This window comes from Lactuca sativa, chromosome 9, assembly GCF_002870075.4.
Source record: "Lactuca sativa cultivar Salinas chromosome 9, Lsat_Salinas_v11, whole genome shotgun sequence".
Taxonomy (NCBI): Eukaryota; Viridiplantae; Streptophyta; class Magnoliopsida; order Asterales; family Asteraceae; genus Lactuca; species Lactuca sativa.
In genome coordinates, this window is record NC_056631.2 from 148149422 (window position 1) to 148174654 (window position 25233).

General features: G+C 40.6%; 1 protein-coding gene across 1 annotated transcript in view; it reads right to left on the reverse strand.

Annotated features, from left to right (window-relative positions):
- Positions 1-3126: 3126 nt before the first annotated feature.
- Positions 3127-25233, reverse strand: part of LOC111918427 (coatomer subunit alpha-3-like) — a 143291-nt gene continuing 121184 nt past the window's right edge. The window contains exon 5 of the mRNA XM_052767806.1: positions 3127-3500. Coding sequence (XP_052623766.1) covers positions 3127-3500 — 374 coding nt within the window. The remainder of the gene's footprint in view (positions 3501-25233) is intronic.

The window sequence follows — 25233 nt, forward strand, 5'->3', positions numbered from 1 at the left end:
TTACGAGTTACCTATTTCTACCTAATATTCAACGCGACCATTGTTCAATCGACAGAAAATTGTTCATAATATATTACAAAGTTTAAGTTTTTCATAATGATAAAATAGATTATTCCACTATGAAGTATAACTCTTGTATTCTGTAAGTCAAATTTAAAATTATTTCCATATATTTTTATCATTTCTATCAGTTTGTGATGCCTACCATATATTAACATGCATGGTGTAAGTTTAATCAGCAAGCAAAGATAAATTTCCTAAAATAATGAGACAAAAAACAATATATACATATGATCATCATAAATTAAAAACAATAAATACCTTCTGCCATATATGAAAGAGAACAAGATAAACAAGATAAGTATCGCCACTTTCCGTTGCCTTAGTGAGGGCTGTATCTTCTTCCCCAATGCCTAGTAACAGAGGAACCTGGAAAAGTGATATTCAATTATATTATATACTATATCATTCATTCAATTTTGCATATATTGAATTTTTCAACTTCATATATAAGTAATAAACCCTAAACCTGCTTTGAGGAGAGAGGTTCATGTTCAACAAGCATAGCAGCTAATTTTCTCCTGCTAGTCTGATCTGCATGAGTAGCAACAGCAGCATAAGAAATGCTTCTGCACAATTTTAACTGAAAAATCCCAAAAAAGTTAGCCATTGACATTTTTTAGTGTACTTTAATCCTATAAAATTTTGAACAAACCTTATCAAGTAAAATTTCAAGGAAAGTAGCATCAGGAACTGTTGATGATACTGAGACATTTTTTAGTGTACTCAGAATCCCAGATTCCATTCCATCATTCCACTGTTCAAAAACATGGAAAACCTAACAACACATGAAACAAAAAATGTTATTGGATTAAATAGATAAAATTAAAAAGATTCCAATTTGTGACACTCACTGTTTTAGCTGCTTGTGATGGCAAAATTGTGGATGATAATTTTAGCAATGATTGAAGGTAGCCAAGGAAAGAACGATTTTCAGCTACTCTAAATTCAGTAATAAAGAAATAATGAAGGCCAGGGTAAACATTGCATAACATCTTGCTAAGAGGACTATTAGTCAAACGTTGGTCAACTGTTGACTTTAATTGTTCCATTGACCCGGTGGAATCATGACAAAATACTTCAATCAACTTACTTAATCCATATACTAAGGAGAACAAGTTGGAGGTGATCAATAACAGAAAAGGGCCTGCACGAAAGTGAAAATGGTATTTGAATTTGAGGGAGGGGTAGTTTAGTAATTAAGAAAGAGAAAGAGTAGTGAACCAGCCTTTGGGAAACTTGCAGTGAGGGGGACTGTAAAACTATCTCAAATTACATGGATGACATGCTTGATGGATCCCACTTCTGACTATTATGCATGTATATGTTTTTCACATATCTATATATGTATATGCATGTACACATCTATATTCACACGTATTCACATATATGTATCTGTATACTACTCTGTTTTGACTTGGAAGAATACTAAACAATTCTAAACAATTTTTAGTTATACAGAAAGATCACATATGATATAGTAGCCTGAAATGGAAGGTACGGTACGTGGTTTCACGAGCAACTAAAGATATGTCGGGCATTCTTAGTTATACTTATCTACACTTCTGTGGAGAAAGTCAGTTTAAGCCCCTGTGCACCTGCATTGAATATCCTAGTGAATTACTCATGTTTCAAAAGAATAATTGAATGGAATAAATGATCATTACATAATATCTGCATGTGTTTCTTGTTGTTTCATATCACCAATTGTTCTGATGATATAAAACAGAGTCACATGGTGTACCTTAAAGAGATTTAGTTCTAGTAAATTACTGAAGGTTCAAATATCACCCATCCATACCATATACAAACGGATGCAAAATGAATGACATTTACAGTTGCTAAAACTTTCCGCTCTGAGACTAACGCACTACTATAATCAATAGCATAGGAGAAAATTTATACCGACCATTTATCTTCTTAAAAATATCTCAGTTAGTTCCAAAAAACTATATTCTCGTCTCTCTTAAATACTTAATAATCAATTAGGTAAAGCAACAGAAACCGTAACGAATTAAACGCAAATTAAACAATTCCGTAATTGAAATCAAGGAAACAGGGAAATCTCAACCGTATTCTCTGCATCTTACGTAAAAGCACTACAAACATTGAACACAGAATCGTTGATCAATATCAATAATTAATGTATTGAGATGTTATTAATCTAGAAAATCGACATAAACAAGGAGCAAAACTGATATGAATTGGAAAATTGAAGATTTTATAGTGCCTTATATGTATGTTACGAGCCCTTTCGCATGCGATGATCCAGCACAACAAAAAAAAGTCTCCAAAAGCACAAAAAATAATCGAACCCCAATAGAAAATCAGAAATTGGAATCTTTACCATCCCCTTTCTCATGCGATGATCCAGCACAACCCATACTGAAAACTCTGGTAATCTCCCTGTAAACATCTCCATCGAGTAACGTTATATCGATATTGGTATAGTTTCCTAAGATAAGAATAAGAAGATCCCAAAAACGATTTTATTCAAAATCTCGAGAATAGTCTGGGTCTACGATAAAGAAGCTATACATTGAAAACTAATGAATGATTACTGGATAAAAGGAGACATATTAGGAGGAAAAAGTTAAACCTTCACATAGGAGATGAGAGAAAGCAAAACCAATTACCTTTTGAACATCATTTAGGGATTCGTCTACCGAGTCCGACCTATCGTCTTCTTCTTTGTAAGATCGAAAAATGTTAGATGAGATGGAGGTGGGATTAGAAGCGAATCTAAGGGATTGAACCCACCCAGTGCCATTTTCCTTCCCCTAAACCACCGTCGCTCGTAAGCATAGATCCCAAGGCGAGGAATCCCCAACGCTCCATGCACCAACGAAAGCAAGATCAATTCTCGTATGAGGACGAAGCCCTAGGGTTTTTTCGAAGAAAGTGGAGACGGCGGAATCGAGATCAAAGTTGTGCGATTTGAGGAAGAAGGAGGCTTCTTCTTTGCTAGCAGAAGTAATATCTGAGAACGCTGCGATCATTTCTTGGTGGCAATTAATCTAATTTTGACTTTCAATCTTCAGTGAATTTACTAGTGGTGGTAGCTTTCTAGCTAGCTTTGAGTTTTTCTTCTAACTGAGAGAAATTGAACACGAGTGCAGGTGGGGCCCAGACGTTAGGGCTTGCTGACTCACTCCAGCCACGCTCAATAGCCAATGAGATCAATGGAGACGAAGAGAAAGCACGCAAGAAAGCATCACTCCCCATGTGAAGATCAAGAAATAGCGATTTCAACAGTGTGAAGTTCTTTATGCCAAGCTGGCGGTTGAGCAGCCGTATAGCGGTGTCGAAGTTTTTGGCCACCGCATGTTCAGCCGCAAGAGATGATTTCTGTACCCTAGCACGTCCTAGAGAGAAGGGAGGTGGTAATGTCTTAGGGTTTGTAGAGAGAAGCTCTAGAGCAAAAAGTGAAGAAGCGGGCACTTCAAAATTTTAGAATCGCAAAGGATTTCATTTTCCACCTTTAAAAATGCGCGTTAGATAAAAGAAATATAAAGCGACATTTCTAGAGGACGCGCATTTAAAATAAGTGCCCTCCGTGCTTTTTTTGTTGGACATTAATTAGAAGGCGCACAAAAATGCGTGTCCACTATCCTTCAAATTTTGGAAGGCTGACATTATTTTTAAGATCACACAAAAATGCGTATCGTAAATCGGCGAGTGTCATTGTTTGCGCGTCATTAAAGGGTATTTTTATTGTAGTGCGTCAAGAATGACATCCTCTTCTCTCGCGATGAAAAATCTTCCACAACATAGGAAAGTGTCAACCATGTCATGGCAGCCGGGATGATACTTCTTCCTCACGTCGAAATAGAACTCTATGGTGTGGGAACAGCTCATCCATATCATAATAGTCAAAATATCGTAAAAATGCCAATCTTATAAACAATCGCTCACGAAATCAATATGCACCCCACACTTATGAAAATTTGTGGGTCTTGACTATAATCTTCGAACTCTCACACGACTCTCTCTAGCAACAGTCGGACCTAGTTGCTGAACTTACTGCCAGCTTTCTAAGGGCGAAAATTCTGCAGAAATCTAAACAACCAAAGAGCATCAACATGGAAAACAAAAGTAAAACAAACTAAATTAAAGTTTAATTACATACCAAATAAAAATACTAAACTAAAAATAACACAAAAAACACAAAAATAAAAAGGATCACTCATCATCTCCATCATGATGCTGCTGTGTCCCAGATGTACCGACCCCATCATGTTGTGGCTGGAATGGTGGTGGGTAGGGAACCGAATACTGAAACCCCTGGTGGGCAAAGAATGCGTTCAACGCATCCCCATACCACTGTTGTTGCCTGTCCACATGTGCAACATACTCATTAAGGTTCTGGACCCTCATGTCAAGACGGTCAATGCCCTGAGCTAGGTAGCGCATATCAATATCCGGCTCAGGTCCCTGCTGCGCTCCCGAGGAGCAGGTCTATGCCGCTTGACCCGTCTCGGCTGTGGCTCGGCGGCACCCTCCTCGTCCGCCACATCATCTGCTCGTACTCGCAAGACACCATCTTCGCCTCGCTCCAATACACGCATCGACTCCAACAGCTGAATGCTCATCGGCCTCATATCGTGGAACACCATCGATCTCGTGATCTCATGTGTCAGCAACTGATATGATCGGGCTAACTGCGTGATAAAATGCCCTCCGCAAATCGGGCTATCCTCCCAAAGTCCCCTGGCCCTCCGTCCCAAATATGCAGCTAAAGCAACTAGAAGGTTCAGGTGCCTCCCTGGAGTAACAAGTGCCCATAGGAAATACAAGTCTGTCGAAGGCACTCTCTCACTGTTCTTGTGATGCGTGAGAGTCATGGAAATCAACCGGTGCATAAATATATAGGTAGTAGACCGTATCATCCTACCCTATGCAGTAGATGGCGTATAAACTCCTCCCGTAATCTCGGCCCAAAAAGTGTTCTCGTTATAGTCGTTTGGGCGCTCCGTAAGACAATCAACAAGGAATGCCGGGAAGTGGACACTCCTCGTCTCATCCGTTGTGTAAATACCCACTCGAGTCGCAAGTTCTATGACACTGCATTCCCGACTCACTCCCCCCAGTCTGAAGGCAAAAGCTGTTCTGTCATCGGGTGCCTTCCTAGGATCATAGGAAACTGTAGCGTAGAACTCCAGCAAAAATTCCCGATAAACAGGCTCCTGGATCCTGAACAATCGTGCCCATCCCTGACACACGAACAAATCCACACCACTCGCATCCGAGTGCGTGTATTGCAAAAATTCCTGGATCAGTGCAGCTAGTCCAGTCTGGGTCGCCAAGTCCCAATCAAATGAGGGTGCTATGTCGATCTCCTTGGTGAGCAGCAAACTCAAACTGTTGACATATCGTGCCCGGGTTGCATCGTTCAGCGTTTGCGGAAATTGTAAGAAACGATGATCGGTCACATCCTCGGGTGGGTTAGTCCGTTGAGTTCTTCGGGCCATAATCTGCACAAATAAACACAAACACAAAACCAAACAAAATATAGCAGTATTAACAAATTTTTAAACCAAAAAAATGGTTCTTGGTATGGTCTGTACGCTGGGCGTACATCCAGCGTACGCTGGGCGTACGTCCAGGTTCACGAGTCTGTGTTCGGCTTGTTCTATAATCAATACTCATGATGACAGAGCTTTCAATTTACGTATATACACAGACAGTGTAGTAGAGAAAACGGGACCATATCTAACATATAACTGCAAGGTCCTAGGCAGTAGGAAAAATCGGAACCTCCTTTAAAAATCAATCCACTGTAATCCCTTATCTATTCAAAATTAGTAAACACTTAACAGGGAATCTGCATAGAGCAGTCAAAAATCGAAGTCAATAGGGTTATGCTTGGCGTCCGTCCCTGAGCTTAAATCAATGGGTGTGGGACGGGATTAAGACCAAATTAAGTCCTAGGGTTTAGTTAATTGATAGAAATCGGTCCATTCAAGTGGTAATCAGAACATATATTTGTGAAATCGGCCCTAATTCAAGAACCCTATAAACCCTAGATTTTGAACAAAGGCATTTTTCAGCTTATTCCATTGATTGAAACATAAATCCATAACATTGAGTACCCAAAAAACATACCTGTATGTCGAATTTTACAGGAAAAGACAAAAAATCGAGATTCTTGGAGATAAGTTGCCGTCACAGCGTATGCTTAGGAAAGAATTGTGAAAAAGTAACAAAAAAGTCAAGGGTCAAAAGATATAACCTGGTTGCTAATTTACGCTGGGCGTAACCCCAGCTCCATGAAAAGTCCATCCGCGATCCGGGGTTTATTACGCTTGGCGTAAGTAAACTTACGTTGGGCGCAATTTTAAATGAAAAATTTTCCTTTTCTTTTAGTTAAACTTTATGTCCTTTTCTTTTAACTATTTAATTAAGGGACTCTACAACTTAATTATGTTTTTTTTTAATTGTTTCAATAGCTGATGACTTCCCAAAGAGTGACATAAAAAAAAAACTGAGACGTCATAATCACTTATCTTTGTCAAGATCAAACAACAACGGTTGATCAAAAACCTTTGCATGCAAGAATTGGTTTGCGAAAACACCCACTTTCGGGACCCGTTAAAATATTTCCTTTGTTTTCTTTGCACCTTTAACTAAAAGAGGAACAAGAATTGACCTAACTAGTCAAGAACTACAAGTACTCGGTCTTCCACTTAACCACCACAATACGCCTTGCTATACTATGCCTTATGGATTGAGTTGGACAAATCAACAAAGTAGTAGGTTAAGCAGGTCAAGAATTCCCTAATCGCTTTCATCCTCGAAACCCATGCAAAAAGTAAAGTCAAACAATGTGTACAATCCCAAATTCCTGCAAATAACAACAAAAACCTTCCCGACAAGTGAAATGATATCAACGAAAATCAAACTAAAAATAAAAACTAACTAAAAACAAATAACGAATAATCAAATAAACTAAATTAATGACAAGCCGTTCCCCGACAACGGCGCCAAAAACTTGATGTGCACAAATAGTACCCACTAATTTTAATATTTATAACCTAACAAACTTAGACTAACTATGCACTAATAGGCAGTGTACCTAGTCAGATTACAGTATAGCTTAGGTAAGTCGTGTGTCGATCACAGGGAACGGTGGTGAATTAATTTAAAATATTTGATTATAGGTTACAGGTCACACGAAAATAATAAAGAAAATGGTTTAATAAATCTCAAACTAGCAATTAACAACTCTCGATAAACTAACAGGAAAACAAATCTCTTCAGGTACTTTGGTTTAGATAAATTACACCTTAAAAACATAGACAATTACATACACGAATTCATTTATTCATGTTCATCGATTCCTAAAATGATTAGATTCGCGTTCACTATAACTAATCCTTTAGCAAACAAGTTAATTTAAACAGTGATCAGTTGATTAAACTAACATGCTTCCTAGTGTTCAGTTCGTATCAAGCAAGACTTCTAAATATAGTTAATAAAATTACTAATTCAATTTAACCTCTTGTTGATGGTTATCAAACAAGGCTCACACATTAACTTACTTATTCCCAAGTTAATCCTAGTTTCACATTCGTTATTCCTAGATTTATAATCTCGATGGTCATCAAAATCATAAGAGACAAGCAATCAAGCAAATGTTCATACAACTCAATTCACTTAACAATTAACAGCAAATAATCATCATTAATACGTAAAGATCTTTTAACAAGCTTGGCAAGATAAATTAAACATAAATAAACAATTCAATATAGCAATTAGTCAAATAATCAAAGCTTCATTCAATCATAAACACAAGTAAAAGGTTTTTACACCCAAATCAGAAAATAAATACAGAATAGTAACTGAATGGAATGCTAAACATGGTCACGTTACCAACCCATATGATTACCGACACGTATCCGCTCTCCAACCCTTCCGATCTCTGCTCCCGTTAGCTTAACGACCTTCCGGCCGCCTTCTAGACCCTCAAAACGGCTTAACAGAAGTTTAATATCGACTCAGTTAAGTTGGAAGTCGAATCCCCCTTTCTGGTTAGCTGAAAATCGACTTTTATAACCTTTGTAGCCGACTTACATACGCTGGGCGTAAGTCGGATTACGCTGGGCGTACTAAGGATTTCTACGCGATTGAGTTTATCCGGTGCCAGCCACTACGCGGGGCGTACCCTTAAGTTACGCTGGGCGTTATTCAATTTGGTCGCTACGCTTAGTGTAGAAGTGTATTACGCGGGGCGTAATTGTTCCTCCAGCATTTTTAATTACTTTTAGCTTCTAAGCCCGGTTTCCGCTTCAGTCTTTTATTTTGTGCTTTATCGTCAACGAATAGCTGCAAATCATAATTAAAAGCATTATGAGTACTTTTTAGTTCTAAAAGAAAATAATAAAGGCCAAAATATTAAGATATAATGCATAAAAATATATATAAAGATACACATATCACCTAATTATTAACAAGTTTAAAAGGGGGTTTTATCTGATTTTACAAGATCAGACGAACTTAACTCAAATTCAATAAGTAAAAACACACTCTTGTCTAGTTTGAATCCACTTCTTCCTTATGGCTAGCTAATGATTATGGATTATCAAGTTGGTTTTGATTGTATGAGTAATTTAGTTCTAACTTTACCAATAATTAACTAATTCATGTCAAACTATGCATGTTCACACACAATTAAACACAGAACTAATTATGAATGTAAATATGCAATATAAGATTTGTTATATAAACGCAATTATAGTCACAATACACGCTCTCTAGCACAGCTAAGCTTATTTACTATAATTACTAACTAAGGTTGGTTAATCCTAGCTCTAACAATTCAATTTTCACTAAATCATTAGGTAAACAAGTTCATGCGGTTAACGGTCACTAAGCTACACAGAACATGCAATCAAGCTATTAGAGAAACAAACATAAGCATGCTAGGTAATACAAATCAAACACAAGCAATTTTGCCAACTAAACTAATCCATAAAATTGAGCTATTTATAAGTTAGAAGCTTCATCTAGCTAAACAAGAGTAGCTAGATTCAGCTGTTCATCATAGCAACTAACAAACTAACATAAATTGAAGTGATATAAAACATGTTCTTAATTAACAAAAATAAACTAAATTATGGACCTTCACTCTTTTTGGTGTTGAAAGCCTCTTCCCAGAACTTTTCTATGCTCAAAATCGTCTTCTGGAACTCCTCTTTCTTGCCAAAAGTTCCCTCTATTCGTAATGGTCAAGGATTTATATAGTTGCTGATATCCATAAATTAAAGTCATGAATAATAAGATATTCACGTCGTGAGTTGTAGATAACCGTGTCTGTCAAGGATTCCTTCACCCGCGTACATATCTTCTAGAACCAACTCTCACGTCGTTAATCCTTTAATTCTCACGTCGTGAGAATGTTTTTTTCTAGATTTTCTTCTCTTTTAATCTTTTAATTCCCAAAGTTTCTTTCGTAAACGCTTTTAGTCCCTTTTCTTCAAAATGTCTTCTTTTTGGCTGCAAATAACATTTAAGCTCATAAGTACCATTATTCTAAACAAATTACCAACTTATTAATAAAAATGTACTTAAATATTGCCTAAAAATAAGTATAAATATGGCAATATCACTTATATAGTGTCATGGTAACACCTATTGGTGATATATGGGTCATGGGTGTGATGGTAACACCTATTGTAACATCCGGATTCCAAGGTATATTATTTTACTTATTTATTTTTGAAGTTTATTGCACAACTCGACGAGTTGGTGATACAACTCGCCGAGTAGTGTCGGGTGTGGCCACGTGGGATTAATGATCTACTCGACGAGTCCGAGAGACGAATCGTCGAGTAGACGCTGTGAGAAGAAACCCTAAATCCCCGGGTTTGGGGTCTATATAAGGTCACTTATAGCCTCATTTGCGGCTCCCTATTTGCTTCCCTTCCCTGAGAAAAACCCCTAATCGCCCCTTGAGCTTTTGAGAGAGTATTGAGCCATTATTTGAGATATTTAATGCATTTTTGGTAGAGAAGAGGAGGAATTCAAGCTAGGATTGTGAAGAGGCTGTTAGATCTATTGCTAAACATCCAGGAGCTTCTGTAGAAGGTATAAAGTTTGTATCTTTTTCATTAGTATGGGTAGATCTCATGATGTTAGAGTTTAGGGCTTCTTTTCCATCTTATTTTGGGACCTTGAAGGTTTTGAGCACATTTTTAGTAATGGACATCAGATCTGGACCTTGTAAGGTACCTAGAGTCGAAAGTCCCCTGCTTTATTCAGCCATGATAGCTCTTGAATGAGAAACTTCTTCTCAAGCATGTTATTGTCCCTTCTAGCCCTATAGTGTCTTGCATGAACGTAAAGCTTGTGGCTTTACGTGATATTCAGGCCTTGAGAGCTTAGATCTAGAGTGTGAGAGGGTTTCCTGACTTGAAATCGTCTGAATACTATTTGGGTCTGAATGGACTCGCCGAGTTGATGAGCCGAGTAGACGGGTCGGTTAGGGTTTGTCCCGATGATCTGGACGATGTGATAGCTCGGCGAGTTACGGGTTAAGTCGAGATGGACTTTCATGAGACTACTGAGAAATGTTGGGACTCGAGTTGTGCATTTGTCTGTGTGATATATGCTATATTATGTGTTACTAAGACCGGACCGGAAGGTCCAATGAGCTGTGAGACCGGAGGGTCCTCACTGAGACTTGACCAGAGGGTCCAATGAGCCATGGGACTGGAGGGTCCCACCGAGATACATAGACCGAAGGGTCTAATAGAGTTACAACCTCAAGTGGCTAATGTGCTGTATGTGGTATTTTGGGGAACTCACTAAGCTTCGTGCTTACCGTGTTATGTGTTATGTGTTTCAGGTACCTCTCAGGATCACGGGAAAGCGCCGGCATGATTATACACACACATCAGAGTTTGAGTTGTGATTGAGAGGATCCTGGAGTTTTATATATATACAGTTTCTGACTATGGGTTTTGATGTTTTGACATTGTGAAGTTTTGAGATTTTGTTACTATGATAATTGTGTTTATTTTTAAATTGAAAAATTTGGTTTGAAAAATTTACGTCTTTACAAGTTGGTATCAGAACCTTGGTTTGAGGGATTCGGATGCACCTTCGGGTATGTCTAAACTCGAACTGAGGATTTGAGAAAAAATTTCAAGAAAAATAGTTTTTCTAAAATGAGTAAGAGTTTCTATGAGAAAAACGAGAAAAAGAAGTGTGTACAATCAGCCATAGCCCGAATGGTGATTTCCCAAAATACCCTTACTTTCTATGTTATGAGATATTTATGAGATATTATGAGATATATTATACATGCTAGAGATTAGGCTAGGTAATTCATATTTTAGGACTAGAGTGGACTGATTTGTGATGCCTTAGCCTAGGAGTTACTGCTACCTGTGATTTGCTTTGAGTACGAGTATGTAGCAGAGATGAGCTTATGCGAGGTTTACTAAGAGAGTAGTCTGTGTTCGGACAGATATAGAGTACTCGGGATCTGGGACCCTAGTAGGAGGACTTGGGGTGAATACAAATGCGGTGTGGAAGGTAGTATTGGGCCCGTACTACTGGAAACACTGGATCGGTGAGCAATCTAAGTAAGAATCCTTAGGATGCTAAGGAACAAGTAGGAGCGAGTGATCGAGTGTGAGTATACTCGAGCGAGTCTCTAACTATTTTGTGTTGTGTTTCAAAGACATCATGGTGGGTACGCGCCATATCCCTGAGAGCAGTGGAGTTACCGATGATAAGATTCATGGGATGAGTCACGATGAGGTGGCCGCAGCCATCTGATAGGCTATTCCAGATATGTTTGGGTCCATCAAGACCACCTTGATCGAGACGTTTGATGAGCGATATGCTGTTGTTACGGAGGTGGCTGCTGCTGCTACAGCCATCACAGTTGTCGCTGCTGCGAGACTACAGGGGGTGACTCGTTGCTGTACCGGGAGTTTAGCAACACGAAGCCACGAGAGTTTGATGGGACTCAGGATCGGATTCCCACGATGCGATGGATCTCTGATATCGAGGGGTGTTTCTACACTTTTTCATTTCTAGAGCATTTGAGGGTATGGTTCACGCTGAACAAGCTTCGCGGGGGCAAAGGATTGGTGGAAGTTTGTGACAGCTAGTTACACTTCTGTAGAGCTCACTGCAATGACATGGGAGAGGTTTATTGTGATGTTTCGAGATGAGTATCTTCCCCCGATGGAGAGGGAACAGTTGGCCCAAGTTTTTCTGTCCCTTAAGCAGAGGACAGAGTCAGTGACAGTGACTACGAGGATGTTCCATGAGTGGGCGTTCTTCTGCCCTGAGCACATGTCTACCGACCAGGCACGTATGAGTCGGTATTTGAACATTCTAAGGAGGGATGTTCGCGAGTTCGTGGCGAACTCGACTTATCGGACATTTGCTGAGCTTCAGGAAAATGACCGAAAGAGGGAGATTAAGCTGGAGACGCAGGTCAAGGAGGAGGCGGAGTCTCAGGGGAGGGATCGACGACCGACACAGTCTCAGCCGGAAGCCAAGCGAGCAAAGCCCACTGATTCGAGATCTGGAGACCAAAAGGGCTATGCTTGTGGGAAGTGCGGCAAGAGTCATGTGGGGGTGTGTCGAGCGGGTGTTTGCTATAAGCGTGGCAAAGAGGCGCATATTGTGAGGGATTGCCCCAAGGGGTTTGCAGTCTGTTTTCACTACAACCAGACCGGCCATCGGAAGCCCGAGTGCCCACAACTACTATAGGGATCAGCACAGAGATCTGTCCCTGCTACTATACGAGCTATACAGAGTAGGCCAGCAAAGGTTGAGGCAACAGAGGAGGTTCGCGCGACACCTAATGTCATGGCCAATAGGTATTCGTTTACTTATTCTATTTTGAGTTATTTTTGCTTATACTGTGATATGTTTAGGTACTTTTCTTGTGAGTTATGTACCTGTCTTGGTGTTATTCGACTCGGGTGCGAGTCGATCCTTCGTATCTTTAACATTTAGTCACCACATCAGTATCCAACGAGAGGCGTTGAGTCGACCTCTGAGAGTTTCTATAGCCGATGATCATGAGATGTTTGCTATTGATGTGATCTGAGGATGCGTGCTCGAGAATTTTGGTGCTGAGTTTCGGATAGGTCTGGTACCTATCGCGATGCGTGAGGTCTGTGTCATTGTAGGCATGGACTGGTTGAGTCGATTCAGAGCTGTGATCGACTGCGAGCATCAGCTGGTGACCATTTGAGACCCTAGTGGGGGAGTGCTTACAGTATATAGAGAGGGTACCCAATCTGGGTCAACATTCTACTCGGCTGCTAGGGCAAGGCATAGTCTACAACAAGGTTGCAGGGGTTTTGTAGTTTATGTGATGGATATGAGGATTGCTACTGAGAGACCGAGGTCTATCGCTGAGGTTCCGATAGTGAGTGAGTTCCTACATGTTTTTCCCAAGGAGTTATCGGGTGAGCCTCCTGAGAGGCAGGTGGAGTTCCGGATTGATTTGGTTCCGGGAGCGGTGCCTATCACCAAGACACCTTATTGCCTTATGCCGCCTGTGATGCAGGAGTTATCCTCACAGCTCAAGGAGCTGTTAGGGAAGGGCTTTATCCGACCGAGGAGCTCGCCGTGGGGAGCTCTGATCCTTTTTGTCAAGAAAAAGGATGGTTCACACCAGATGTGCATTGATTACTGGGGAGTTGAACAAGCTAACGGTCAAGAACCGTTATCCATTTTTGAGGATTGACGATCTGTTCAATCAGTTGCAGGGTGCGTCTTGGTTTTCTAAGTTCGATTTGAGGTCTGGATATCATCATATGAGAGTCCGTGAAGAAGATATCCAGAAGACGACCTTTATGACTCGTTATGGGCATTACGATTTTGTGGTGATGCCTTTTGGACTCACCAACACACCGACAGCGTTAATGGATCTCATGAACCGAGTGTGTAGGCCTATGTTGGACCAATCGATGATCGTGTTCATCGATGATATCTTGGTGTATTCGAGAACTAGAGAACAGCATGAGGAGCATTTGAGAGAGATTCTTGGAGTATTAAGATCGGAGAGGCTTTATGCCAAATTCTCCAAGTGTGATTTCTGGTCACGAGAGGTCCACTTCCTGGGACACCTCGTTAATTAGAATGGGATTTTGGTCGATCCGGCCAAGATTGAGGCCATTATGAGATGGGAGGTGCCGAGATCAAGAGTTTTCTAGGATTGGTCGGCTACTATCGGAGATTTATCAGATATTTCTCCAAGATTATCTTCCCCCTCACCATGTTGACCCGGAAGGGCATTACTTTTATTTGGGGTCCCGAGCAGCAGACCTCATTTGAGACTCCTCACCAGAAGTTGTGCAAAGCCCCGGTGTTAGCCCTTCCCAAGGGAGTGGAGGACTTTATGGTTTACTGTGATGCATCTATATCCGGGTTGGGTGCGGTGCTGATGTAGAGATGGCATGTGATAGAAAACGCATCGAGGCAGTTGAAGCCTCATAAGACGAGATATCCCACCCATGATCGACAGCTAGGGGCGGTGGTGTTCGCCCTCAAGATCTGGCACCATTATTTGTACGGGGTTTGGTGTACCATATAAACAGACCACAAGAGCCTGAAGTATCTCATGGACTATCCCAACCTAAATACGCGATAGAGGATGTGTTGAAAGAATATAACTGTGAGATCCTGTATCATCCAGGCAAGGCTAACGTTGTAGCCGACGCCCTGAGCTGCAGAGCAAAAAGTGCCCCGATCCGTGATGTGTGTATGAGGATGAAGGTGATGACTCTAGTCTTAGACACCATTCAAGAGGCCTAGGCGGAGGCCATGATACCGAAGAACCGCAATAGGGAGTGGGTGATTGGGAAGGTGTCCGAGTTTGTGATGGATAGCCTAGGGCTTATGACTTTCCGAGGGTGGATTTGGGTGCCCTATACGGGTGGATCTCGGCGTATAATGATGGAGGAGGTGCATAGATCGAGATTCTCGATCCATCCCGGGGACACTAAGATGTATTTGGACCTGAATAGAGATTACTGATGGCCGTGTATGAAGAGGGATGCTGGTTGGGTGGTTGAGAGGTGCTTGAACTACCGTCGGGTCAACGCAGAGCACCAGCGTCCACATGGTCCATTGTAGCCTCTAGAGATTCCCAGTGGAAGTGGGAACAGATCTCGATGGACTTTATCACCAAGTTACCAAGGACTGTGCGTGGAGTTGACACGATTTGTGTGATTGTGGATCAACTGACGAAGAGTTCTCACTTCCTTGCTATTAGAGAGAGCTCTTCTATAGAGAGATTGGCCGAGATCTATGTGAGAGAGGTGGTAGCACGGCGTGGGGTGCTGATCTCGATAGTTTGAGATCGAGACGTGCATTTCACTTCCAGGTTTTGGAAGAAATTTCATGAGGAGTTGGGCACGTGCTTTCATTTCAGCACTGCATATCACCCGCAGATGGATTGGCAGAGCGAGCAGACAATTCAGATGCTTGAGGACATGTTGTGCTCATGTGTGATGGACTTCGGAAGAAGTTGGGACACCTACATACCACTAGCTGAGTTTCCTTACAATAACATTCGAGTATTAGTATGCCTCCCTTTGAGCTTTTGTATGGGAAGAGGTGTTGGACTCCCATTTGCTGGGTAGAAGTGGGACAAAGAGTGAAGGGTGGCACGGAGATAGTGCTGAAGATGACTGAGCAGATTCAACAGGTCAGGTAGAGGTTGCTAACGGCACAGAGTTGCCAGAAGATTTATGCCAACAGGCGATGATACAACCTAGAATTTCAGGTCGAAGATTTTGTGCTCCTGAAGGTATCCCCATGGAAAGGGTGTTGGATAAGGTGTCTAAGTCCATAACTATTTCGGGTGTGTACTTGACCCGACCCGGCATGGTCCATTTGGGTTGCATGGCACCATGCAATTGGATAGACTAAATGAGAGGAATAACACTTGGAGATTATTAATATATTATAAGTTCTAATATATTAATAATATTATTTGATTAGTTGATCAAAGAATTAATTTGGAATTAATTAAGTGATCAAAGGATAACTAATTAAATATATGGGTTGATTATGTAAATCATTCATATCTTGTATAGTGGGCTAAGAGGCTCCATGGATTATCAAGTTGGGTTCTACCCATAGGATGCTCCATGGATGCTCCATGGGAGTTACAAACCCATGGGTCATGGAAATGAAGAGTCATGACACATTAGGGTTTACATGGTGTAACCCTAGATGTGTCAACACTATATAAGGATCCCATTCTCCACCAAAATCGGCTAGACATAAGAAACTAGAGGGCTTGGCCGATTTTGAGAAGTGTGTATTATCTCAAAGGTCTTTCCAAGAGCATTTGGTGTTGTGTGAAGCATTTGAGGCATCACACTTGGGGTGCTAGGCTCACAAGGTTTCAAGGAACATAAGCAACAACAAGGTAAGTTATTCTATCTTTCATTCTAGTTAAAATTGTTCCCCATGTATGCTAGATAGGAATATAACCTTGGAAATCCAACTTTGCATGATAATTAGACAAACATAGATCCAAGGTTATTAGGGTTGCATGTACACTTAGGAAGTGTTAGAATGCTCAAAACCCATCAAAGGGGTGATCCAATTCAGGAAGTGGGGTAACCTAGGACCCCGATACATTGGTCCTTTCAGAGTAACCACCAGAGTGGGTAGAGTAGCCTACCAGTTGGAGCTACCTGCAGAGTTGAGTCAGATCCATAACACCTTCCATGTCTCCCAGTTGAGGAAGTGTGTAGCCGATGATACGATAGTGGTTCCATTGGAGGACATTTAGGTAGATGCGAGCCTGAATTATATTGAGAGGCCAATCGTGATTTTGGATCGAAAGGTGAAGGTTCTGAGGAACAAGGAAGTGCCCCTGGTTCAGGTTTAGTGGCAACATCGGAAATGGTCTGAATTGACTTGGGAGCTGGAGTCAGAGATGCTGGAGCAACGTCCAGAATTTTTTGGGGAGCATGGCTTCGAGGGCGAAGTTTGATTCTAGTGGGGGAGAATTGTAACATCCAGATTACCAGGTATATTATTTTACTTATTTATTTTTGAAGTTTATTAAGCAACTTGATGACTTGGTGCTATAACTTGCCAAGGAGAGTCAGGTGTGGCCACGTGGGATTAATGATCTACTCGACGAGTCTCAGAGTCGACTCGCCGAGTAGGCATTGTGTGAGGAAATCTAAAATTCCCGGGTTTCGGGCCTATATAAGGTCACCTATAGCCTCATTTTCGGCTCCCCATCTGCTTCCTTTCCCTGAGAGAAACCCAAATCGCCACTTGAGCTTTAGAGAGAGTATTGAGGCACTATTTGAGATCATTGGTGCATTTTTGGTAGAAAAGAGGATCATTTCAAGCAAGGATCATGAAGAGGCTGTTAGATTTGTTGCTAAACATCCATGAGCTTCTGTTGAAGGTATAAAGTTTGTATTTTTTTCATTAGTATGGGTAGAGTTCATGATGTTAGAGTTTAGGGCTTCTTTTCCATCTTATTTTGGGACCTTGAAGGTTTTGAGCACCTTTTTAGTAATGAACATCAGATCTGGACCTTGTAAGGTCCCTAGAGTCGAAAGTCTCCTGCTTTATTCAGCCATGATAGCTCCTTGAATGAGAAACTTCTTCTCAAGCATGTTATTGGCCCTTCTAGCCCTATGGGGCCATGCATGAATGTAAAGCTCGTGGCTTTACATGATATTCAAGCCTTCAGAGCTTAGATCTAGAGTGTGAGAGGGTTTCCTGCCTTGAAATCATCTGAATTGCATTTGGGTCTGAATGGACTCGCCGAGTTGATGAGCCGACTCGACGGGTCGGTTAGGGTTTGTCCCGATGAGCTGGACGATGTGATAGCTCGGCAAGCTAGAGGTTACGTCGTGCTGGACTTTCATGAGACTACTAAGAAATGTTGGGAATCGACGAGTCGCACGAGTGCACTTGGCGATTCAGGTCAACTTGGACTGTTGACTCGACTTTGACTTCTGTTGGCTTTAAGGTTGGTCAAAATGGAGCGATGGAGATCAGGGAGGGGTAAAATGGTCTTTTACCCATTCCTAGGGCTAGAGTGAAAGAGAGAACAACTTTTGGTGTATTTGAGTATGAGTAGAGTATTGATTAGAGTTAATTATCCTATGTAGTAGGCGGAGGCTAGATCGAGGTTTCCGAGTACGAGACTTTTACTTGCTAGCTGACGAGGTGAGTCTTCTTAATATACTTTATCTAGAGTGGTATTTATGTGTGACCAGAGGGTCTTATGTGCTTACTTGAGTTATACATTTGTTTGTGTGATATATATGATATATTATGTGTTACTGAGACCGGACCGGAGGGTCCAATGAGCTGTGAGACCGGAGGGTCCTCACTGAGACCGAACCAGAAGGTCCAAAGAGCCATGAGACTGGAGCGTCCCACCGAGACACATAGACCGGAGGGTCTTACAGAGTTACAACCTCGAGTGGCTAATGTGTTGCATGTGGTATTTTAGGGAACTCACTAAGTTTCATTCTTACCATGTTTTGTGTTATGTGTTTCAGGTACCTCTCAGGATCATGGGAAGGCGTTGTCAAGACTTGTACACACACATCAGAGTTTGAGTTATGATTGAGAGGATCCTGGAGTTTTATATATACAGTTTCTGACCGAACCAGAGGGTCCAACGAGCTATGAGACCGGAGGGTCCTCATTGAGACCGAACCAGAGGGTACAATGAGCCATGGGACTGGAGGGTCCCACCGAGACGCATAGACCGGAGGGTCTTATAGAGTTACAGCCTCAAGTGGCTAAAGTGTTGTATGTGGTATTTTGGGGAACTCACTAAGCTTCGTGCTTACCTTGTTATGTGTTATGTGTTTCAGGTACCTCTCAGGATCACAGGAAGGTGCCGACATGATTATACACACACATCAGAGTTTGAGTTATGATTGAGAGAATCCTGGAGTTTTATATATACAGTTTCTGACAATGGGTTTTGATGTTTTGACATTGTTACTTTTTGCGATTTTGTTACTATGATTATTGAGTTTTATTTTTAAATTGAAAATTTTGGTTTGAAAAATTTACGTTGTTACACCTATGGATGACATATGGGTTATGGATAAAGTTGTATTTGGTTATAGTGTCTTGGTAACACCCATGGATGATATACGAGTCATTGGTCGACATGTGGTTGTTTGATATAGTCGCATGGTAACACCCATGGATGACATATGGGTCATTGGTCGCGTGGTAGTTACTTGTATAGTTTCATGGTAACACTTATGGGAGATATTTGGGTCAAGGGTGTGATGGTAACATCCATGGATGACATATGGGTCATGGATTAAGTTGTAGTTGCTTATAGTGTCATGGTAACACCCATGGATGACATTGGGTCATGGGTCGACATGTGATACTTGGTTATAGTGTCATGGTAACACCCATAGATGATATATGGGTCATGGGTGTGATTGTAACACCCATGGATGACACATGGGTCATGGATCAAGTTGCAGTTGCTTATAGTGTCATGATAACACCCATGGATGACATATGGGTCATGGTTCGACATTTGGTAGTTGGTTATTGTGTAATGGTAACATGAATGGATGACATATGGGTCATGGGTCATGTGGTAGTTGCTTATATAGTGTCATGGTAACACTCATGGATTACATATGGATGACAGGTGTGATGCTAACACCCGTGGATGACATATGGGTTATGGTTGTGATGGTAACACCCATGGATGGCATATGGGCTATGAATCAAGTTATAGTTGCTTATATCATCATGGTAACACCCATGGATTCCCTATGGGTCATTGGTCTACATTGTTGGATTAGTGTCTAAGTCCATAACTATAATTGGTATAGTCCATTTGGGTTGCATGGTATCATGCATTTGGATAGACTAAAATGTGAGAAATAACACTTAAGGTTTATTAATATCAATAAGATTATTTAATTAGTATTGATCAAGAATTAATCTAGAATTAATTAAGTGATCAAAAGAAGACTAATTAAATATATGGGTTGATTGTGTAAATCATCCATAATTATATAGTGGGCTAATGCTCCATGGATTATCAAGTTGGGCTAAAACCCATAGGATGCTCCATGGTGTATTTGAACCCATGCATCCAAGGAAATGGAAAGCCATGAAAATTAGGGTTTACCCTAATTGTGACTAACTATATAATGATCTTATTATTGAAGAAATCGGCCACTAGTGCAACAAGTGAGGGCAAAACCAATTTTGGAAGTGTTCTATTTTCTCTCTAAGTTAGTCCAAATGCATTTGATGTTGTGTGAACCATTTGAGGTATCACACTTGGCGCACTAGGCTCTCAAGCTACATGGAATCAATCACCAACAAAGAGGTATATCACTCTACTAGATTTTATATTATTTGTACTTCATAATATGCAAGTTAGGATAATAACTTGAAAAAATTGTTATTTGCATGTATAATAGAGAGAACATATATCCAATGTATTTAGGGTTGCATACACACCATAAGAGTGTTAAAATGCTCAAAACCTATCAGTGGTATCAGAGCCAAGGCTTGTTTTCACTTATACTTGATGCAAATTGGCTGAAATCGAATTTTGGTGCTGTCTGCACAGTAGACTCGCCGAGTCCATGAAGGGACTCGACGAGTCCAAGTGTAAACTCATCCAACTCACTGAGTTTGTTCATGCACTCGACGAGTTGGACCCCCAAACACCATATCTTCGAGTTTTGGTTTTGGAATTGGTCTAGAATCATTACCTTTGACTGTTTTGGAGTTATAAATCCTATATTTTAAGTGGTAATGATTATGCTAAACCAATTTCAATGATATAATCAAAGTTTCAAGTTTTATATGTGTTTATGTAATTCTTGAAAAATGTTGATTATGAATGTTCATGCTTATGATTTTTGGAAGATCATAGGAATTATGTGCAAATTGTTTGTTAGTATAATTATTGATCTCAATGAAATTGTATGGAGTCCATAACTTGTCCTCAAATTATGGATTACCAAGGCTTTTATGTTTCCTTGATTTATAAGTGTGACAACCAGATATTTCAACTCTTTGTAACGACCAAAATGGGTCAAGTATTGTAACCACTTCTGAATAATAATAATTTACTTTCATAATAAAATGTACAAATAAGTTCTATTTAATTTCCTTCTATGATTAAATGTCTTTGAACCATGATCGTACGTGAAAAGAACGCCCAAATCCGACTTCATATAGCGAAGTTATGATTTTTCCAAGTTCGGCTTAGCAACAGACAGCTAAAAACTCGAATCGGAAATCGAGCGACTTTTGGCCGGAATGACCTAAACGAGAATCGAAGGTCTCGTCAATGGTATTCCAGCGGTAAAAAGTCTGGCAAAAACCGACATCAGATAAAGAAGTTATGAATTTTCTAAGAAATTCCTTAAACACGATGAATTTTTAATAAATAATAAAAATATAATTTTGGAATTTGCCGACGGAGTCTAAACGAAAGTTGTAGAGCGTAGTCTCACCTACGCGAGGATATAAAGACCATCGAAAACGGAGTTCGTATGAAGAAGATATGAATTTTTGAAGTTTATTAAATAAATTAATTATTTATTTAATTCAAAATTCGGATATTATCCGAAGGGGAGTCAGCATCCTCCTCCGAGGTACGCGCTGCGTACCCCTGTACGCTCCGCGTAACCGAGGGGATTGGCCTCTGATCGTCCACGTCGCACTATCCGAAGAAACCAACCCATCCGACCCGTCCGAAGCCCCGACCCGTCCGACCCGACGTCCCATCCGACCCGGCGTCCCATCCGACCCGCGTACCCAGCAACCCGTCCCATCCGAACCGAGGCAGTCGAGGCCTCGGTCACGCATGACGTACGCGTACGCGCTGCGTACAAGCGTACGCCCCGCGTACCGAGGCAGACCAGCCTTTCTATAAATAGGATGCGAGGGTTTCCAAAGAAAGGGTTCATTTCTCTTCTCTCTCTCTCTCAACATTGCCTCGTTTTCCGTGTCCGTTCAAACCCGAAGCTCTGGTCTTTTTGGCTCAAGTCCCGAAGGTCGATTTTGCTCCCGAGATTCCCGAGAATCTCGAGGAAAATCCGTTTCCCGAGGCGAAATTCTGCCCGGTTTTCCATCTCGCTATCTCCAAAACTTTCAAGTGAGTTTCATACCCCTTAATCAACTGTTTTAATTATTCTAAATACTTTTATATGCTTTCAAGGGGGGATTACAAGTAAAACACACGAGTATTATCGTGTGTTACATAAAGAAACTCTTTTATATACTGTTATATATTCAAATCACATGCGATTTATAAACATTTAAAGGAACTTTTATATATATATAACATATGTCACAATAGCATTTTACCTTTTAAAATATAATGTTGTTGTAATGCATGTATAAACTAAACTGTTCTTAGATTTTTCTTGTCTATCCTAGACTCTACACCAAAAATCTATACTTTCATAAATAAGTGATTCCTTTTCTCAATATTTCTAAACAAACAAGACACGCTTTTTGGAAACTATAATAGGTATAGTTTTACGAACAGATTTCTAACTCTTATGTACTAGAAACACATATTTCAAGAAGTTTACTTTCGTATACAAGAACAAACGTAACATTTTAACAAGCAGATCTGTTTTTATACCACGGTTTTGTGAGACACTAACTTCATGTACGTTCGAGTACACATTTCAAGTCCTGTATTATATACCAGAATCCCTTGGAGGGGGAGCATGGTGTTTTTGTATAGATCTATACGGGCTTGACAACCCGCGCCCTGACTGTTAGCTGCAGTCCACCGTTTGGGGTGACAAACGTCATAACATTCCAACGCCTGAAGAACGTTGTGTATAGGCATTCAGAGTCAATAGTATGGTTATAAAACTCACAAGGGGTATTAAAAATGCATTGATTTACAAGGTTTTCAAACTCATTGGTTATTTTACATTTACATACATTTTGGAAACAAACATTAGTCTTGAGTGAAGGCTACTTTTATACTAGTAGAAAATATAGGATTTTCTAAACACAAACAAACAGAGATAAAACATTTCATTTCATTCAAACATTGTCACTTAAATACTTATGAAATTCACCAGCTTAAATGCTGATCTACTCTTTCAAAATTACTTGTATGTCCCAGGAAATCAGTAATTCCAGGTATTCTTTTCGCTTTTGATGATGGGATGCTGCGGCGCCAGTTTAATCTCGTATTTTGACATCATATTGTAATTGGGTTTTTGAACATGTAACTTTTGACTAATGTAAACTTTCAATTATATATATGATGGTTGTATTGCTTTCTTTACTATGTATTCATTTGTTACGCTACCACATGAAGTCATCCGCCCCCGAACGTTTCCGCCGTTCAGGTTTGGGGGTGTGATAGATTGGTATCAGAGCAATGTTTATAGTGAACTAAGTATATCGAACCACATAAGATATACAAACTATAAATGCTTAAGGGACTAATACTCTCTGACAAAACAAATTTTCTTTTAACACTTAAACAGCATTTCGTTCAACTTAAATTGATAGTTCATTTAAGTACAATTACATGCATACCGCAAACTATTTTCATGTTATACAACTATACAAGTATTTAGACAAGTTGACACTACGATTGAGACTCGATATATGTAATCAGATTTTGGACAAATATAACATGATCAACTATATTTGCCCAAGATTGGACCAACGTATATCGAGGAATGATCGTAGTAAGCAACAAGTCAAAACCTTACCAAACCATTACAAGAATCAAACACAAGAACTTAAATACTATAGGAGTATTTGCTATCTAAACTAGTTAAACTTACATGTTTTACATGTTCCGACTTTATTCAATTCTTATAACCCCATTTCTCGTACAGTCAAATGGCTGGATTTCACCACCCTGGCGACCCCTACTTTCCCAACCAAGGCAACGGAGGATGGATCGAAGATGATCCCGAAGAGGACGAGGAACCCATAGAAGTGGGTGATGACTCCGGTACCGACTCAGAGCCGGAAGTTATCGATCCACCACCCATTCAGCCTCCCATCTTCGTAAGGAACTTTCAAGGACCGACTCCCGTCTGGGGAAGTCACCTCCACCATTGGAGCCAACAGCAAAACCTACGCCCTCCCTATGGCATGTGCCGGGACTTCTATGATGTCCGCGGCGGAGGTTCGGCTAATCGAGCACTCCCGGTAATGGTGGGTAAGTTAGCCAATCAGTCCTATCAGTCTGGAGTACAAGCTAGTCGACTCCGGGATATCAACGTGGAAGTGCAGGTTCACACTTCTGACATCCGTAGGCTGGACAAGATGCAAGACAACGCCCAATTCCAAGCTGAAGCGTTTCAAGCGCAAATGATTGCAGCCCTCGCCGAACTAAGGGAACAACAAGCCGCTTTCGATAGGCGTCTAATGGAGTCAAAGCAATCAGATACGGAGTCAAGCTCCAAGCGCAACCTTCGACGCAAGTAGTGCTTGTCAAGGACTCAAATTTTGTTATAGCTTAGGACCTCGGCTAAAAGTCTTTAAATTTCTCGAACTTTGTAATCGGAGACCCTTATAGGGGTCAAATTTTCATGATCGTTGTAACAACTTTTATATTAATATAAGTGGCACTATTACTACTATGTTGAGTATTTCGTTCGAACCTTGAATGGTCTTTGTGAACCCAAATACTTGTTTCATACCTTCAGTCTTACGAATAAACTTTCATTCTTCTATTTTAAGACTCATACTATCATCTGTTGTTGAACTATAGCGATTTAGTTCATGAGACACATACATTTTCCATTCTATGAAATTCTTATCCTTGTCTTTTCAATCTATAGTTGAAGGATGCCTCCGCGTAGGAATCCGAGGCGAAACAATGGTGAGGAAGCACCTATACCACCTCCACCACCCCAATTTGATGCTGTAATGTTTCAAGCAGCAGTCACCGCAACGGTGGCAGCTGCCATGTCACAGATCAATAACTCAAGTGCTAATGGCTTGGGATCTGGCACACACCCATCCAACCATGGCGAGAGTCATGGACCACCTCGAGAATGCACCTATAAGGACTTCACTAATGCCAAGCCCCAGATGTTTTATGGTACTGGTGGTGTGATGGCCCTGAGGCAGTGGATTGAAAGGACGGAGGCAGTCTTTGAAATCTGCTCCTGCCCCAAGCACAGCAAGGTCAAATTTGCA